Here is a 19,273-nt window from a genome sequence, read left to right on the forward strand (position 1 = left end):
AACCTTCAGGTTACCCCAACCCGTAAAGAACCGGGTTAGAATTGGTCTTCAGTAACTCATGCTTGTCGTAAGAGGCGACTAACGGGATCGGGTGGTCAGGCTTGCTGACTTGGTTGACACATGTCATCGCTTCCCAATTGCGCAGATTGATGCTCATGTTGTTGATCACTGGATTGTCTGGTCCAGACTCGATTATTTACAGACCGCTGCCATATAGCTGGAATATTGCTGAGTGCGGCGTAAAACTAAACTCACTCACTCACTGACACATGTGTTAGATAACACCTCTCACCTGGATCTATACTACAAATTCAACACCAAGGCGCCCATGCCAGGAGTGGCAGGTTGGCTAGCCGGAGTATTTGCTTCTATTTAACGAGTATGACAATAGAATAACATGCATTCTACATCCGCCCTTTGTATTGACTCGGTCTTACTGAGGAATCCCTCTCAAAGTTCGCTTACCCCTGGATCAGGCTCCGTAGCAGGAACCGTGATACACGTTCTGCAATGGTGCATGTGCTTAAACTGGCTCTCCAGATGGCATGCAACATGTCAAAGACGAGAGCCAAGTCTTTCACGTGCCTCCGTTTAAAGACTTAAGTGCCCTGCCAATTATTTGCTATCGTGTTCTCGTAGATCGAGTGACTGATATACTCCTTGACTGGTGGACAGAGGTTGAGACTTAACTGTGACTAGCGCAACTGCAACCCGCTAATGATTTCTACAGGACTCCACGGTGTTAACATCTATCTTACCGTCATCACAAACAGAAACACCACATGCGTCTTTCTTTCCGGACTGTTTAAAGTATCAAAATATTGGTTTATTGTCTTTACAATTACGGACAGATGCATTTACTCGTTCTTTCAGTTTGTGGGTGAATTTATTCGGATGCGTTGATATTTCGCTGAATGTTTGGCAAATGCAGAGGACTTATCACCTTAGATAGGCAGTTGTATATTTTCGGACAGTGACAGTTTCTTGGGAAGAAAACTATTTTGCAAATTTATTTTGTAAACATTTATTGTGTGACAGAAATACCCCAGTTTATGTTATTCTGTAAATGAGAAGACAAGGAAGTCATTGACAGCGTGTCACGGTGTTCTTCCTCTAATCTTCTCCACACAGACTCGTGTCTGCCCCAATCAGCCGTTGCACACGCTCTTCGTGCTGTCAATAACCTCTACCCAACATGCATCGCAACCCTCAGCCAACGTTTAAACAGGAAACGAACTCACAATTAACCCTGATTATTTCATTACAATAGTTATCACGGAGTCTATATTCATATGTCGACCGAGTCGTACGGGACAGCACCTTCCTGTGCGGAGTTGCGTCCCTTAGTTGTTAAGATCCGATGAAATTATCTTAGATTCCTGGGCGATCTTGGTACTTATTGCACCATACTAGTCTTAATGTACGATGATACGTAACCACATTGAACCCGGAAGCAGTGGGTCGTTGTTCATGACAACAATCAATGGTTTAATTGGCCAAGACCCATATATATTGTATAGATATACGAGATAAAGCTTAAATGGTGCTGACTGCTTCTTAAAACAACTTTCACTTACACACAAGAATACTGAACTAATCTAAACCTGTGTTACCCACACTGACGTATTTCCCAATACTCTTTCAGGTTTGTAAATTTCCATTGCTGTTCCGGATACCACAAGATAAAGGGGGAGAAGGGCTGCACGGGGGGTGAGTACATCGCGGGGGATGTTTGAATGACAGTCTAGAAGCAGTGAGTAAATGAGAAAACATACAAGTTTATGTATAACGGATTCTGGCTTTACTGCTTTCAGTGATGTTCCGATGTTGATTCTTCCACCGTTGCAGTTTGATACTGCTGTTAGAATCTATATCGGTAAATGCTATAAATCAGAATGTGTTAGCTATAAAGTTATGTGTTCAGCTATAGATAGCTTATGGACAATGTCATTTATGGACAATGTCCACAAGACTGATATGGATAGTGCTGACTGATATGGACAATGTCGAGGCTGGTATGGACAATGTCCAGAGGCTGATATGGACAATGTCCACAAGACTGATATGGACAATGTCCACGAGGCTGGTATGGACAATGTCCACAAGACTGATATGGACAATGTCCACAAGACTGATATGGACAATGTCCACGAGGCTGATATGGACAATGTCCACGAGGCTGGTATGGACAATGTCCACGAGGCTGGTATGGACAATGTCCACAAGACTGATGGACAATGTCCACGAGGCTGGTATGGACAATGTCCACGGATGGACAATGTCCACAAGACGGATATGTCACGACTGCAAGACTGATATGGACAATGTCCACGAGGCTGGTATGGACAATGTCCACAAGACTGATATGGACAATGTCCACAAGACTGATATTGACAATATCCACGAGGCTGATATTGACAATGTCCACGAGGCTGGTATGGACAATGTCCACGAGGCTGGTATGGACAATGTCCACAAGACTGATATGGACAATGTCCACGAGGCTGGTATGGACAATGTCCACGAGGCTGGTATGGACAATGTCCACAAGACGGATATGGACAATGTCCACGATGCTGATAGGGACAATGTCTGCAAGACTGATATGGACAATGTCCACGAGGCTGGTATGGACAATGTCCACAAGACTGATATGGACAATGTCCACGAGGCTGATATGGACAATGTCCACAAGACTAATATGGACAATGTCCACGAGGCTGGTATGGACAATGTCCACGAGGCTGGTATGGACAATGTCCACAAGACTGATATGGACAATGTCCACGATGCTGATAGGGATAATGTCCACAAGACTGATATGGACAATGTCCACGAGGCTGATATGGACAATGTCCACGAGGCTGGTATGGACAATGTCTGCAAGACTGATATGGACAATGTCCACGAGGCTGGTATGGACAATGTCCGCAAGACTGATATGGACAATGTCCACGAGGCTGGTATGGACAATGTCCGCAAGACTAATATGGACAATGTCCACGAGGCTGATATGGACATATCCTACATTTCAGCCAAATTATATTGCCAGACATGGCTACGATTACTACGTTTAATTGAATCGTCCTGATGTTTGATCTACAACCACCAAGAGCTCTGTTAACAGGACTTTCTACTTATGTACGATAGCATAAGGGACCGTTCATAATTTATGGCTAGTGTGTGTGTGTGTGTGTGTGTGTGTGTGTGTGTTCCCCTGCATGTCATATACAAAATCAATGTCCCCCCTTCCCATTCCCATAATTTCTAAGTATAATTTTAAACATTAATTTATGTACAAAATGCTGACACCCTACCCCCTTAGTGCGTGTGTACAAAATTGATGACCAGAACAAAATGGGTGACCCCCCTTAAAATCATCATCAACCCCCACCCCCTCCCCCCAGCCTTAAATTATGAATGGTCCCTAAAGTGGTAAAGTACATAGAAGTCTTTGGGAGTCGGTCACGTGTAAAAATACCCTGTGTTTATTGGTGGGAAGGTCGGCGAGCCCTGTGCGGTATAACCTATATCGGCGATATCGGGCCTGTGGGGAAGGAACTGATTTATTTTGCTTCTTGTGGTATAAATTTCAAAAACAATACATCGGACAGGCACGGGAGATGTATTAATAGCATGTCGTGGACTAATTGTTAATGGTTGTGGATGTTATTTGGTGTTCGATGCGACTTGTTGGCGCAAAGTTATACACAGTAGATATATACGGTATATCACAGTAGATACACTCGACAAGAAAACTCATGGTGATGACTGGTGGCAGTATATTAACTGTTGCTCAGCTTCATGAAGATAGTCTAAACGTTCTTCTTGTTGATGAAGTGTCACGACACAGTTTCATTGAATTAAACTTACTATCGATGAACTTTGTTATTCGATTGCCTTGGAAACTGAGATGATGTTTTAGGGTGCGAGTTATGAAATTTGTCACGTGTTTCTTGGCGAAATGTATGACATGTAGCGTTATATATAATTCAGTTAAGGGACCGTTCATATTTTACGGCCGGGGGGGGATGTGTGTGATGATGATGATTTTTATGGAGTAGCATGTCCAATGTGAATGCCCCTCTCCCCTAAAATTTATGTACAAAGAAAGCGACACCCCACCCCCACCCCCACCCCCACCCCACCCCGCATGTCATGTACAAAATCAATTGCCCCCCTCCTCCCACTTCCAATATTTTTTAAGCATAATTTTACCTAATGGGTTTCATGCATCACCTCAGACTTTACCCACTCATTAAACTGACACGCTGTGGTATCTGACCAACCTTTGTGTTGTTGCTGGGTAACTGTGAGCATTCTCGTTGTGTTTTTGTGATTATTCCTTCATGTAGCTGTGGGGTTTTTTTAAGTGAGTCCAGTCCAGGATATAGTGAAAACTGCCCGCAGTCTTGGACAGATGGAGTTCAACAAGTACGCGAGACAGGCGGACCTCCTTGACCAGCTGTCCACAGGGGGAGCCTATACCGTGTTTGTCCCCAACAACAGAGCGTTCCGAGAAGCACCGCCGGATGTCAAGTGAGTTGTTCTGAGAATGGATGACTGTCCGATGTGGGCCTTGACTATACGATCCAGTAATTGTGATGATCTTCGGTACTGAGAGGAATACTTCTCTCCTTACATACTGCATAGAAAACAACAGCCTTTGATTGTAAGGGGGTTAGGGATTTTGGTTATTCTAGTGGTCCACAATCGCGACATTGCTGGAATTGCGAAGAACGGCGTAAAAGTACATACACTCGTGATGTAGTATACCAACTTTACCTATCTATCGTACTTAATGTTTGGATATTGCATAACGACATTTCACTGTTAGAACGGACGTCATTGGAATATGTTGACGTGTCAATCCGCCAGCAAGGTTGTTAATTGTGTTGTCTCATTCACAGGCAAAGTCTGGTACCAACGAACCCTGCCGACGAGTCGACGATGCTGTACCACATCGTGCCCGGCCGCATCAACATCGGCGACATGCGTCGTGGGGACTATGCTTACAATACTCTGTACAAAGATGAAAAACTCAGAGTCATAAAGTATGCCTTTGGGGTAAGACTTCCCCTTCCTGGTGATTCTGTAACGTCATGCTGACGTCCTGGAGAATGTTTATCAGTCGACGAACACCATTCGTTCTCTGTTCCCCAGCCTCGATCCGATTAAGAACCCTGGTATGACATCAGCATACAGGTGGTCGTGAGTCTCTCGGTAGTCTCTCTACCGACCCAAGACCAAACCTCTAACAGAACCAGCACCTCGATTTCCCTGCCGTGGAGTACTATCAAATACTTATTTATAATGTAAATATCCATGCACATCAGGGGCGGTGGGGTAGCCTAATGGTTAAAGCGTTCGCTCGTCACGCCGAAGACCCGGGTTCGAATCCCCACATGGGCACAATGTGTGAAGCCCATTTCTGGTGTCCCCCGCCGTGATGTTGCTGGAATATTGCTAAAAGCGGCGTAAAACCAAACTCAGTCAGTCAGTCCATGCACATCGAGGCAATTGAATGATTCGGTAGGTGCTGACATGTTTATTTAGGGAGAAATATAATAACAAGCACTTATCTTACCCTAGGTGACAACAGTGAACTGCGCCCGACTTGAGAGACCTGATGAACTTGCCACCAATGGGATAGTCCATGTTATCGATGGGGTAAGTTATAGCAGTAGCATAAAGTCATCACTGAAAGGTCAAGTTAAAGAAAAAACACCCAAACACCATCATGCTGAAGTGCTTACGGTCATGTGTAGTCTCTCGTACAGACCCTGAAGCAAATATATCCAAGAGAGCCCACACAAGTCTAGAAAATGTGGCAAGTCTAGATTTCCTCGAAGAAGGTCTCAGGGCTCCTTTTCATTATATTTTTTTTTTTTTACTATGAACATTTTTCAGTAAAATATGTTCATTTCAGAGACTAGTTGTTAGTCTAGGTCATGTGGTATCAGGCTATTTAGTTTTGGCCGTCAAAAGGGACAGCACTGGTCAAGACATGCCCCTGAACGCAGTGAATGAGTGGTATATCGTACGTGGTCCTCTACCGCCTAGACGCCAGTGAGGACTCTTAGACAATGCTGTTGAATTTACTCGTTTTCTGGAACTGTTGGCAGCGGATCCTGTCAGTAAACCAATACATGGGTGGTAGTGTGATACTATATGGGCATGTGTGGTTAACTGATATTCAAAGGTGATTACAAGGTTCCCAAACAATCTCACAAATTACGTTGCCATGGGAACTAAAACGACGAATACGTGACAATACTTTACAAGTTTTGCTTCGCTTGATTTGTGGCGCTAAATTCAACTGTTGTAGATGAAATGGCGAAGGTTCTGTTTAACAGGGACAACATGTGTTAATAGTTTACTGATTAACTATCTTTATTATAAAATGTTATCAAAACTGTTAGCATTGAAATTTATGTTGACACAGTGTATGAAAGAGCCGAAAAGGAAAGCAAGTTATATTATTTCTAAACGTCTCACAAGCCCTGAGCGAAAGGCTTCATGCAGTGAAAGTCTAACTACTCTGTACTTGCAACACAGGAGAGACAGGATTCCTGCCATGGGGCATTGACATTATTGTTTACAAATATGATATACTTTTATATTATGTCTACCGAACCAGCAGTCAATATTTGAATTGTAAATGAGAGTAGCATATTAACCTGCGCAGTCATGTTCCACGTTGTACTTAACGGTATGCGTACATCTGCCAATATCGCCCAGTCGCCGGAACTCGACTGCAGCGTGATCCGCATGGTTTGTGATGTATAGGGAGATATTGCGCAAAACATAATCAGCCAATGACGCTGAAAATATATACGTGCAGTTGCCACCAGCGATGATGATGATGATGATGATGAGGTAAAATAAACCAAATTAACCAACTTAAAGAACCTGAATTCATGCTTCAGGTACGTCCACTCCGACGACCTCACAATCATGCCATTACCGTCCCAACAATGTCTAATTACCATAGCTTTCAGCAAAACAACAAAAAAGTAACAGAAAATATAATGTGATGGGTTTTTTATTATCTGGAATAGAATTGCGTCATACAGCGCTACAGTGAACAGTCTCACACAAGCCTGACCTTGCACGTTCCCCGCGTGTAGAACGCCGTCTCAGTGACGACAGTACGATCAAGTTTCCTCAATATCATAAGCTGAAGAATGTTCAACACAAACATTATTTGAGATAGTTTATAGAAAAGCATCACGTCCTTACACCTGCATGTATCGCGGATTATTTAGTTTCTATTCTGGGGTCGATCTCTACACAATCATGGCCAACTTTGATATGTTTACCAGCAGCCGCGACGAAACAATGACGTTTCTTATATTGTTTATTTGGCGCGAGTTTGTATGTCGGATGATACGGATATGCCCACAATCATGTAGCTTCATTCTTCTCGAGAGGATTACGTAATACAAAGGGGAATCGCATTTGAAAGGATTTATACAAAGCTGCTCGCTGTCAATAAACAATGGTCACACCCCGAATAAAGTCATCAGGTGGGCCTATGGGAAATGTATACAACATTTACACCTCGATATTCCAGACAGTGACGTCCCAGTTTAATTGTCCGGTTTAACACGTAGGTAGTAGTTAGTAGGAGTGAGGGAGTAGTAGTAGTAGTAGTAGTAGTAGTAGTAGTAGTAGTAGTAGTAGCAGTAGCAGCAGCAGCAGCAGCAGTATATAGTAGTAGTACTTGTAGACTATAGGTGCTATACATGGATAAGCTATTTATCGTACCTCTAAACTAAATGTTGTTTTCTGATTGGCTGAGCCAATCAATGTACCCCGCTTGCAAGCGAGTAACATTTTCTATGTTACCCGCCGGAAATGCCGAACTTGGGGAATTCGTTTGGTACTTCGTGTTTGTAGTGTTTGGGTTGTTGCCTAACTCTGGTACTCCTTATTATGATCCAATACCCGTGCTTCAAACAGTTCAAAATTCACATTGAGGTGTTCGTTAAGATAAATACATTGTTCACTGGTCCATCGGGACCCACATCCCCCTCGTGACCAGTGAACAACTTCAAGTGTTTGGGTTATTTTATTTATCTCAAGCCTTCTAGACATTCGCTGTTTCAAATATCTTCGAAGTTGCATATCAGTGAAATCTTCAGAAACATGTAATGCTGGCCAGCTCCTTGCGAGGATAGGGCTGAACCAAAAATGTATTTTCACAGTTTTATAAAGAATGATGTTATTGTTTGAACTATAACTGTTGTATATTGCCTTGGTGAAACTTCAACATGTGGCGTCAAATATATACAGATCAATGTAAGAATCGGGTTTAATTTTGTTTAGTTGTGTCAATCAGTCAGAGGATGTTAACACGGACTATTTCCGGTCCGTGGTTTCTAACATCGATAGCAGCAATGAATGACACCACCACCACCACCACCCCATCATCATCATCATCATCATCATCATCATCATCATCATCATCTATTTGGCAGGTCTAAGTGAGCAGTCATCTTATATGGAGATGAGGTTGAAAATAGACAGGAATGGAACCGTCTTAAGAATTATGACATTCTTTCGACATCTTTAGAAAATGCATCGTACGATAATCGTAAGATTGTTTTGAATGTCCAAGACCAGGTCGTCAGACCGAGAGTTACCGCCCTTTCCGATTGCAAAAAGCCGAGAAGCAACCGCGTTTGATTTGTTTTTATGAGCAAACCCGAGTACCTGGTGTGAAGCAAGGTGAGGGTGTGCGGACGTGACACCGCCAAGTTTATAATGTCAACATCTTTATTTACGAGATAAACTGTTCGTCTTATCGTGCTTGTTTGTTGGTTTCAGAGCCTATACCAATACCTTTTTCGCGAGATCAAAGCCGCGGGCGGTTAATATTTAATAGAGTGGTTGTGCACTGTGGTGCTTCGACTGACAGTAGCCAACCTGATTACATTCCAGCATCCCTAAGCTGTATATAGAGCTGTGTTGTGGGAGGGTCTATAGACAACCACAGGAATATCCAAACCGCCATTGATAATTGTAAACAGTGTACGACGTCTTATTTTTCTACGAAAACCTCTTTAGGCCTACTGTCTTTTAATTGGAATGTGCTGAACGTTTTTTATCAATCAGATTGTTGCACACACTGCTACTCACTCACTCACTCACTCACTTTGCGGTCCAGGTGATGAAGCCGCTAGAGACGGAGGGGACGTTGGCGGAGAAGATTTTCAGCGACGACGACTACTCTCAGTTCCAGCTAGCGTTGTTCACGTCGGAGATGGCGAACGACCTACGTCGACAGGACGTCGAGTACACCGTCCTTGCCCCCAACAACAAAGCCTTCGCCAAGCTCCCCAGTGAACTGTTGGACTCCATTCTCACAGACACAGACACAGCTCAAAGTAGGTCACGTGACATCGTAACAATCGCAACGTTGACCACATGTACGCTCTTGTGTAGAACAGGACCGTTATGGGTGGGTAGGTGCATCGATAGTGGGTGGGTAGATAGGCTTACACGGAAGAGGGGTGCAGGTATGCGCACCCCCCATCCCCTTTTGTCCTGAAAGTTTATTAAATGACCGTTGAAACCCTCGTGAAAGCGGGTGAAAATGAACTGTGCACCACCACCCCTCCCTCAAAAAGCCCCTGGTAGGTGATGGGTGGGTAGGTTTGTGATGGGTTGGTGGTTGGATAGATGGATGGGTGGGTACGGGAATCGATCTAGATTCACATGGGTATCCACGTCTTCGGGAGAGAAGATCCCAGGACGCTCCAAAAAGGTTTTAAGTATTTATGAGCGCAAGATTTTTTCCGGGAATTACCCATTTACTTTCGTGATACGATTATGCGGCTTGAATTAAAAATGTCGATTTTCTGATTATAAAGTTAACTTGACGTGACTTCCTATAGTCGGGTAAACCGGAATTGGGCTTCACTCATTGTATGCTTTTGGGGAATCGAACCCGCGCCTTCGGGGTGACGAGCGAGCGCTTTAACCTTCAAGTTACCCCAGCCCGTGTAGATCCAGGTAAGAATTGATCTCCAGTAACTCGTGCTTGTCGTAAGAGGCGATTAACGGGATCGGGTGGTCAGGCTCGCTGACTTGGTTGACACATGTCATCGTATCTCAGTTGCGTAGATCGATGCCTCATGCTGCTGATGATCACTGTCTGGTCCAGACTGGATTATCTACAAACCGTCGCCATATAGCTGGAATATTGCTGAGTGCGGCGTAAAACTCACTCACTTACTCGGATCCACGGCTGGATTTAATAAGATTAAGATTCTTTGTATTTCATGATATAGGACATAATACTGAATATCTTTGGGTTATCGTCAACAGCTCGTGAATAATCGATTCCTCACATGAATACAATGTTTGACGGCCACGTGTGCCCCGCCGTGGTATGGCTGTAATATTGTCCAAAGCGGCATAACATCAATCACTACTAAATTAACGAAACTTTTTACATGTTTCTTCCTTTAATGCAGATTTACATAAAAAAGGACACTATAGTTTAAATCTTGATATGGGTATTACTCCTAGAGCCTATTTATGGTGGCACGAGATGTGATATTGTTGGAATATTGTTAAAAACGTCACAAATCAATGAATCCATCAACTCCCTTGTCACCAGAGGTGCTGAAGAAGCATATCATCAAGGGTGTCTACTGCAAGGACGCCGTCGTCATCGCCATGGGCGTCAAGTCGTTGGATCAATCCATGATGATGATGAAGTGTAAACGGGATGGCGTCTATTTCGACAAGGCTCGGGTCGTGGACGGCGACGTGTCAGCCAGCAACGGCGTGCTTCACGGCGTGGACGAGGTCCTCATACCAGAGTCAGGTGGGTGAAACTGAACAACCGAGGGTGAGGTCCTCATACCAGAGTCAGGAGGGTGAAACTGAACAACCGAAGGTGAGGTCCTCATACCAGAGTCAGGTGGGTGAAACTGAACAACCGAAGGTGAGGTCCTCATACCAGAGTCAGGTGGGTGAAACTGAACAACCGAGGGTGAGGTCCTCATACCAGAGTCAGTGTGAGTGAAACTGAACAACTGAGGATGGGGTCCTCATACCAGAGTCAGGTGGGTGAAACTGAACAACCGAAGGTGAGGTCCTCATACCAGAGTCAGGTGGGTGAAACTGAACAACCGGAAGGTGAGGTCCCTCATACCAGAGTCAGGTGGGTGAAAGTGAACAACCGAGGGTGGGGTCCTCATACCAGAGTCAGGTGGGTGAAACTGAACAACCGAAGGTGGTGATCCTCATACCAGAGTCAGGTGGGTGAAACTGAACAACCGAAGGTGAGGTCCTCATACCAGAGTCAGGTGGGGTGAAAGAGGTGAGGTCCTCATACCAGAGTCAGGTGGGTGAAACTGAACAACCGAAGGTCCCTCATACCAGAGTCAGGTGGGTGAAACTGAACAACCGAAGGTGAGGTCCTCATACCAGAGTCAGGTGGGTGAAACTGAACAACCGAAGGTGAGGTCCTCATACCAGAGTCAGGTGGGTGAAACTGAACAACCGAAGGTGAGGTCCTCATACCAGGAGTCAGGTGGGTGAAACTGAACAACCGAAGGTGAGGTCCTCATACCAGAGTCAGGTGGGTGAAACTGAACAACCGAAGGTGAGGTCCTCATACCAGAGTCAGGTGGGTGAAACTGAACAACTGAGGGTGAGGTCTTCATACCAGAGTCAGGTGGGTGAAACTGAACAACCGAAGGTGAGGTCCTCATACCAGAGTCAGGTGGGTGAAACTGAACAACCGAAGGTGAGGTCTCATACCAGAGTCAGGTGGGTGAAACTGAACAACTGAGGATGGTGAAGGTCCTCATACCAGAGTCAGGTGGGTGAAACTGAACAACCGAAGGTGAGGTCCTCATACCAGAGTCAGGTGGGTGAAACTGAACAACCGAAGGTGAGGTCCTCATACCAGAGTCAGGTGGGTGAAACTGAACAACCGAAGGTGAGGTCCTCATACCAGAGTCAGGTGGGTGAAACTGAACAACCGAAGGTGAGGTCCTCATACCAGAGTCAGGTGGGTGAAACTGAACAACCGAAGGTGAGGTCCTCATACCAGAGTCAGGTGGGTGAAACTGAACAACCGAGGGTGAGGTCCTCATACCAGAGTCAGGTGGGTGAAACTGAACAACCGAAGGTGAGGTCCTCATACCAGGGTCAGGTGGGTGAAACTGAACAACCGAAGGTGAGGTCCTCATACCAGGGTCAGGTGGGTGAAACTGAACAACCGAAGGTGAGGTCCTCATACCAGAGTCAGGTGGGTGAGAAACTGAACAACCGAAGGTGAGGTCAGGTGGGTGAAACTCATACCAGAGTCAGGTGGGGTGAAACTGAACAACCGAAGGTGAGGTCCTCATACCAGAGTCAGGTGGGTGAAACTGAACAACCGAAGGTGAGGTCTCTCATACCAGAGTCAGGTGGGTGAAACTGAACAACCGAAGGTGAGGTCCTCTGAATACCAGTGGTCAGGTGGGTCATACCAGAGTCAGGTGGGTGAAACTGAACAACCGAAGGTGAGGTCCTCATACCAGAGTCAGGTGGGTGTGAAGGTGAGGTCCTCATACCAGAGTCAGGTGGGTGAAACTGAACAACCGAAGGTGAGGTCCTCATACCAGAGTCAGGTGGGTGAAACTGAACAACCGAAGGTGAGGTCCTCATACCAGGGTCAGGTGGGTGAAACTGAACAACCGAAGGTGAGGTCCTCATACCAGAGTCAGGTGGGTGAAACTGAACAACCGAGGGTGAGGTCCTCATACCAGAGTCAGGTGGGTGAAACTGAAACTGAACAACCGAAGGTGAGTCAGGTGGGTGTGAACAACCGAAGGTGAGGTCCTCATACCAGAGTCAGGTGGGTGAAACTGAACAACAGGTGACACTGAACAACCGAAGGTGAGGTCCTCATACCAGGAGTCAGGTGGGTGAAACTGAACAACCGAGGGTGAGGTCCTCATACCAGAGTCAGGTGGGTGAAACTGAACAACCGAAGGTGAAGTTTCAATGTGGCAATGGTTTAATTGTTTCCTTTCATGCTGCATTATAACTTTATTTCTGTTAGATTCCATGCGATGTTGCCTCTGATTTGTATCCCCATTTTTCACGGTCGCTTTCTTCTGATTTGCATCGAATACTCCCCCTGCTGTGATCCGGGCCCTGCTTTGTTTTTCCTCCACATTGCTGGTGTTACTTTGCTTCTACGTTGCTTGAGTGGCTATGGTTCATACACACAGGTCTAGTTCATACACACAGGTCTAGTTCATACACACAGGTCTAGTTCATACACACAGGTCTAGTTCATACACACAGGTCTAGTTCATACACACAGGTCTAGTTCATATACACACAGGTCTAGTTCATACACACAGGTCTAGTTCATACACACAGGTCTAGTTCATACACATAGACAATAATACACAGTGAAACATATCGGGGTATGTTGCATGACATTAAGTAACCCTGGAAACAATTGCATTCATACCTTCTCTACCTCTGACCCGTGAAGATCCGGGTGGGAATCGGCCTTCACCAACCCATGCTTGTCTTAATACGCATCGTGACCTATACTAATTGAATAGATCGATGCTCATGCTGTTGTTCACTGGATTGTCTGGTCCAGACTCTATTATCTACAGACCACTGCCATAAAGCTGCAAATATTACTAAATGCGGCGTTAAACTACAAACAAGTTTCTACCCCTTCTATACAGCTACGGGCCCCTGCTCTAAATTGCTTTACCTTATTCTCTTTTGCGATTTACTTCAACATTGCTTTCAGTATAGCATTTCCCCTATATATTTGTTCTGTAACTGTGTTTTTCTGTGTTGGTACCAATGCTTATCTTCTCCGTATTTCCTCTGCATCGTGTTTGTCTTGTATCTGTCTTGCTGTACCTCTTCTCCTGCGCTGGCCGTGAAGGTCCGGTTTAGAATATTGATCTTCAGTAACCCATGCTTGTTGTAAGAGGCGACTAACGGGATCGGGTGGTCAGCCTCGCTGACTTAATTGACACATGTGCATCGGTTCCCAATTGCGCAGATAGATGCTAATGCTGTTGATCACTAGATTGTCTGGTCCAGACTTGATTATTTACAGACCGCCGCCATATAGCTGGAATATTGCTGAGTGCGGCGTAAAACTAAACTCACTCACTCTTCTCCTGCGCTCAGTCTACAGCCTTCATCTGCTTTCTTTTTTCTTTCCCCTGCCCTGCCCTAAATGGAGACAAAGCTCGTTCTCCATGCCATAATGCTTGTGTGGGTGGGGGACGTTATGTTGAGCATGTCCCCTGCCGGGAGGTTTATAAACATAGTTGTCACACGTGGCCCGACACCACCAACACCCTCTGTGACAATACAGCCTCGTGTGAGGCCGGTGTGTGCACGGCGAGCTACTTCCTACACGTGGTCCTAGAGGAGTGCAGTAGCTGATACATCACATAGGGAACACGTTAAATATATCCCCGTATCATTATAACAATCAACATGGGCGTGCGTATCTTTGAAGAACCTTGCAATCTAATTATCAAACATGACATAATTTGACAGTAATTAATCCCAAGGGTCAAATCAAAGATGAAATAAACAAACCAAATTAATTCAACGCTTTAAATCAACAATAAGAAAGCTGTTTCCCTTTAAGTGAAGCTTATCTGCTCTCCATCTCCAGTGCTCTATAACCCACCTCAGGCTGGTTGAGCTGGCGACTTGGGTAGAGTCCTCTATCAAAACACGGGAACTCCCTTAACATGACGAGGTCTTGAGTTTAAGAAGCATAGAAACTTTACTGCTGTTTGATAAATGTTTTAAAAATAAAATGCCGAGTTTATCAAGTTCTCTTTATGAAACAGAATAAATATTCCCCAAACGGATCCACTGCTTCACGGGGCACGGTGGACAAGGAACTGTTGATGGGGAGGTTGTTATCCCCTGTCTGGCTTATATAGAATACTCCTCGTGTCTTAAAGGACTTTCAGGCTTTCTGTCGTGTCCGTATACGTTAAATATGTTCCGTCCTCCTTGGGAAAATGTGAAAATAACGTAAATAACCATTTTTTCAAATTGAATGAAATTGCATTTTTAAACTTAATTTCAGCAGGACTATATAGTTGGTGTCGCCAGTTTAGTCAAGCATGACACGCAAAAGGAACGACGTGCTGATGTAGTTGGATGTTATTAACAAATGTTTCTTGATTTGATTTCACTTTTCTTACAGCCACTAACGGGTACGTTAGATATGATATGTTTTTGCATAAAATCTTTTAGGTTTAAGGTGAAATACAATACGCACGTATGAAAATGTTTGTCCTATTAAAGCTGGTTTCATAGGTATGAACCACATGCGTAAACACGTGATCTTTCACTTAAACCTTCTACTAGCCTCGGGAATCCGTTTATCTTTGCAATGGTTGGAGAAACTATTGCCCAGCATGATGAAGCTTATTACATGATTTCTAAGATTGAGAAGTGTAACATATTGCCGAGAATCTAGACGCTAAAGGGGCGGGCAACTTCTCTATTCATTGTCTCCGTTGTTGATGTTGCAGTGAAGGAGGTGGCTGAAGTTGCGAGGGAGATGAGGCTGAACACGTTGATGGAGCTGGCGAACCAGGCCAAGGTGACAGACCGACTGACGGGCAAGAAGGAGGTCACCCTGCTGGCACCCACAGACAGCGCCTTTAAAAGTAAGACCACTATCTACACCAAGAATTCGTATGACTCTGGAACTCACACCCATTTTCGTACTCCTGGCATGTCGGAATCATATTGAGTGGTTCATCCCAGGACATTTACTTCTGTTCTGTTTTCTACTTTTGTATCATCTACCACTCCACTGCCTACCATTTCATTTTCGAAAACAGTTCACTTACCTCCAAGACAATCCAGCTGACATGTATTGCTTTCCTTGGTACTACCCTCAAGGGTAATAACACGCACACGCACGCACGCACGCACGCACGCACGCACACACACACACACACACACCACTTACTCATGTTTGAAAGAATGCAGACTACATTCCTGACTGTCGAGGCAGAATCAACATTAATCACCGTGTTCATGTCACTATATGTTAGACTTGGTCGTGCTTGTCTTAAGACGCCACTTACAGGGCCAGGTGGTCAGACTTGCTGACTTGGATGATCCATTTCATCGTATCCCAGTTGCGTAGATCGATGTTCATGACGTCAATCACTGGATTGTCTAGTCCATAATCAATGCTTTACAGACTGCAGTCACGTGACTTAATATTCCGAGCAAATAACAACAGTTGATCAGGGTTGTAGTCCAATGTTGCCGTGTTGTTCCCTGTGTGGCAGAGTTGCCGCCGACGTACCTAGCGGCGTTGCGGACGCAGCCTCTAGCCATGGAGAAGCTGATGGACTACCACACCATGAAAGGAAAGATTACCTCCGACCAACTGGTGGGGGACCAGGACATCAACACCAACCTGGGTCTGTCAGCCAAAATCAAAGTCAGCATCTACCGAGGGGTAGGTACATTTGTACATCCCTGTACCCAAGTGAGGCAAATGCGTTCATGGATATGTATGGCGTAGATGTACTAGTAGATAGTGTACATAAGTTAGTTGCGGTACAACGGTGTGCATGTATGTACATTGGTTCGTTTGTACATTCCAGTAACATGTGTCACTGGTACATTTATTGACGTAGATTCACATGTATATACATAAAGAACATCTGCATGCGTCTCATGTAAGGTAATAGGTAGATATACATGTAAGTACAGAGGAGGTGTATATGTTCGTGTTTTCACTGGTGGTAGATAGGTACGCCTCTGCACGGACCTACATCAATACGTATGTACGTCTCAGTACGTATCTGTACAGATGAAAGGTAATTGTGTACATGTATGGACATGGGTAGATACATGCCTGAATAAGGAGTGGGTACAGTTTTCTAATGTATGGGTGTGTAAGGTCATATAAGTGAAGCTATCCTCACATGAAGCGACCCCGTTTGGCCTTGACATTACGCTGCTCTGACGTTGACGTTACGAGTTGTGTAAATGCATGCAGGGACCACGTTTGGCCTTGACCTCACGCTGCTCCGATAGGTGGCGTTGTGAATTGTGTACAAGCCGGGACTACTTTCAGGGTGTGGCCATCAACAACGCGAAGGTGCTGGACAAGGACAGGGTTTGTGGGAACGGGGTGATACACAAGATAGACACGGTGCTGATGCCCCCGGAGGACACCCTCATGGGCCAGGTGATGGCTGATCCGGAACTCAGGTATGATAACCTCAATAATAAAAGCAATAATTGTACATACAATCACCATGTTAATCAACATCCTCATTTGTTTCCTATCATCCAGGGGGCGACAACCCATTGTGTTGAAAGGGGAGACAACCCTTTCCGCCTGGAGGTTAACGAGTTCCCTAGAAAACCACATACCTCGCTTGGATATTAGTCTATACGTATAGAAAACCACATATATCCTTATATATATATATATATATATATATACTCAGCAGCAAAAAAACGTCAGTACGAATTCAAAATTAGATAGGCGCTGTAATCAAATCATTACAGAAATGGACATAATAAACGGTTAAAAAATTGTGTACAATATCCTGACACATCAATAAATAACTCAGCACAAGTTCAAGACATTACGTGAACGTTTGCAGTCCATTCAGACCCTTGACTTCAGGATCTAGTGTGACCACCAAGAGCGGCAATAACTGCAACACAGCGTTTAAGCATGGAGTGCACCAATCGATTGGTGAAGGCCATTGGCACCTGGAACCACACTCTGAGAAAATCCTGGCGCAATAAATCGGCTGTCTTCGGCCTTGGTATGACATTATTCAGTCTCCTCTGAATTTCATCCCAAAGATGTTCAATTGGTTTTAAATCAGGACTAAGGCCTGGCCACTGCATAATGTTCACACTGTTCTGCTGTAGGAAGTCCCGTGTAGCTCTGACAGTATGGTCCCGGGCGTTATCATGCTGGAAATGTTGTTCCGGTGACGTGTGAAATGTGGTATGACGTGGGGTCAGAGAGCTTGGTCGATGTAGCGCACCGCTGTGATGCCGCCTCCTCTCCCTGGACCAAGGTTCTGGAACACCACAGGACCCACTTTCTGGTTCAGGCATATTCCACCCCATACCATGATGCTTGCACCTCCCCATGAGTCTCTTTCCATAACACTTTGGTCTGAGTAACGCTGGCCACGTCGTCGCCATTTGCTTGTTCTGCCATCTGCAGTTGATACGCAGTACCGACTCTCATCTGTGAGCAGAACAGTTCTCCATTGCCTGAATCGCCAGTTTTGGTGTTGTAGTTCAAACTGTAGACGTTCATGCTGATGACGAGGGGTGAGGATAGGTCCACGGTAAGGTCTACGACAATGGAGGTTCCCGCTGTTAAGACGTCGGCGTACTGTGTCAGTACTGATTGGTCTTCCCACTGTCTGGCTTGCTGTTTCGGATGCCTGCATGAAGGGATTCTGTACATGCTGTCGCACAACATGGCGGTCTTGTCGTCTTGTGATAACCCTTGGTCTGCCAGTACGGGGGCGATCATATGTGGTGTTTGTGGCCCGGAAACGTTGCTGCAGCCTGTAGATGGTCCGAACGTTGACCTGGAAATGATTGGCAACAGCTTGTGCAGTGTGGCCAGCTTCAAGTCTTCCTAGCGCCTGGTTCATCTGAGCTGTCGTGAGTCGCGGCATCCTGCTGACGTTGTAATGTGAATGTTTCAACCAGGTTTGGGGTGCATTTTATAGGGTTGGTCCTTGTGAACAGCACGTGCAGCATGAGTTGCATGAAAAACATGGAGAACACCGTACCATCTCCGAGATCAGGTTGTGTTTTTGAGACCATTTCCTGGCTTTGGGAGGAATGTCTTTGCTCAGGTAAAGTTGGAGTTGTTGTCACAAATGTACAATCAAAACATTAAATGAGTTTACAGTTATACGTTTCTGCGAAGGAAAATTCAAAACTGACGTTTCTTTGCTGCTTAGTATATAACAAATGAGCCCTGTATTGAGGTACTTTTGTTGACGAACTCTCAGTCTGGAAGCACATGGATCTTCAGATGGAAACTAAATCCGTCTTTGTAATCCTTCCCCGCTTTAGAAGTCGTGGATTATTTATGTACACAACACCTGGTCTTCTTGGGTTCGTCCAGGTGGTTACGTCAAAGACAATGCTGACTGTAAGAGTGTTGTCGTCACACTCGCTGACCAATTTCGTAGACAGTTGCTGATGATGTGAATTACAAAAGATTCTG

The 19,273-nt window shown here is 45.0% G+C and overlaps 1 protein-coding gene across 2 annotated transcripts in view; it reads left to right on the plus strand.

The window, feature by feature from the left end:
• LOC124272721 (transforming growth factor-beta-induced protein ig-h3-like) overlaps nucleotides 1–19,273 on the plus strand; it is a 62,090-nt gene that overhangs the window by 39,492 nt on the left and 3,325 nt on the right. For both annotated transcript variants that reach the window (XM_046707918.1, XM_046707919.1), the window contains exons 4-12: nucleotides 1,646–1,710; nucleotides 4,374–4,539; nucleotides 4,911–5,067; nucleotides 5,593–5,670; nucleotides 9,173–9,392; nucleotides 10,631–10,840; nucleotides 15,558–15,695; nucleotides 16,332–16,504; nucleotides 17,129–17,265. In XM_046707918.1, coding sequence (XP_046563874.1) covers nucleotides 1,646–1,710; nucleotides 4,374–4,539; nucleotides 4,911–5,067; nucleotides 5,593–5,670; nucleotides 9,173–9,392; nucleotides 10,631–10,840; nucleotides 15,558–15,695; nucleotides 16,332–16,504; nucleotides 17,129–17,265 — 1,344 coding nt within the window. The remainder of the gene's footprint in view (nucleotides 1–1,645; nucleotides 1,711–4,373; nucleotides 4,540–4,910; nucleotides 5,068–5,592; nucleotides 5,671–9,172; nucleotides 9,393–10,630; nucleotides 10,841–15,557; nucleotides 15,696–16,331; nucleotides 16,505–17,128; nucleotides 17,266–19,273) is intronic.

The sequence above is a fragment of the Haliotis rubra genome, unplaced genomic scaffold, assembly GCF_003918875.1.
Source record: "Haliotis rubra isolate DU_JTF1 unplaced genomic scaffold, ASM391887v1 Scf172, whole genome shotgun sequence".
In the NCBI taxonomy this organism is placed as follows: Eukaryota; Metazoa; Mollusca; class Gastropoda; order Lepetellida; family Haliotidae; genus Haliotis; species Haliotis rubra.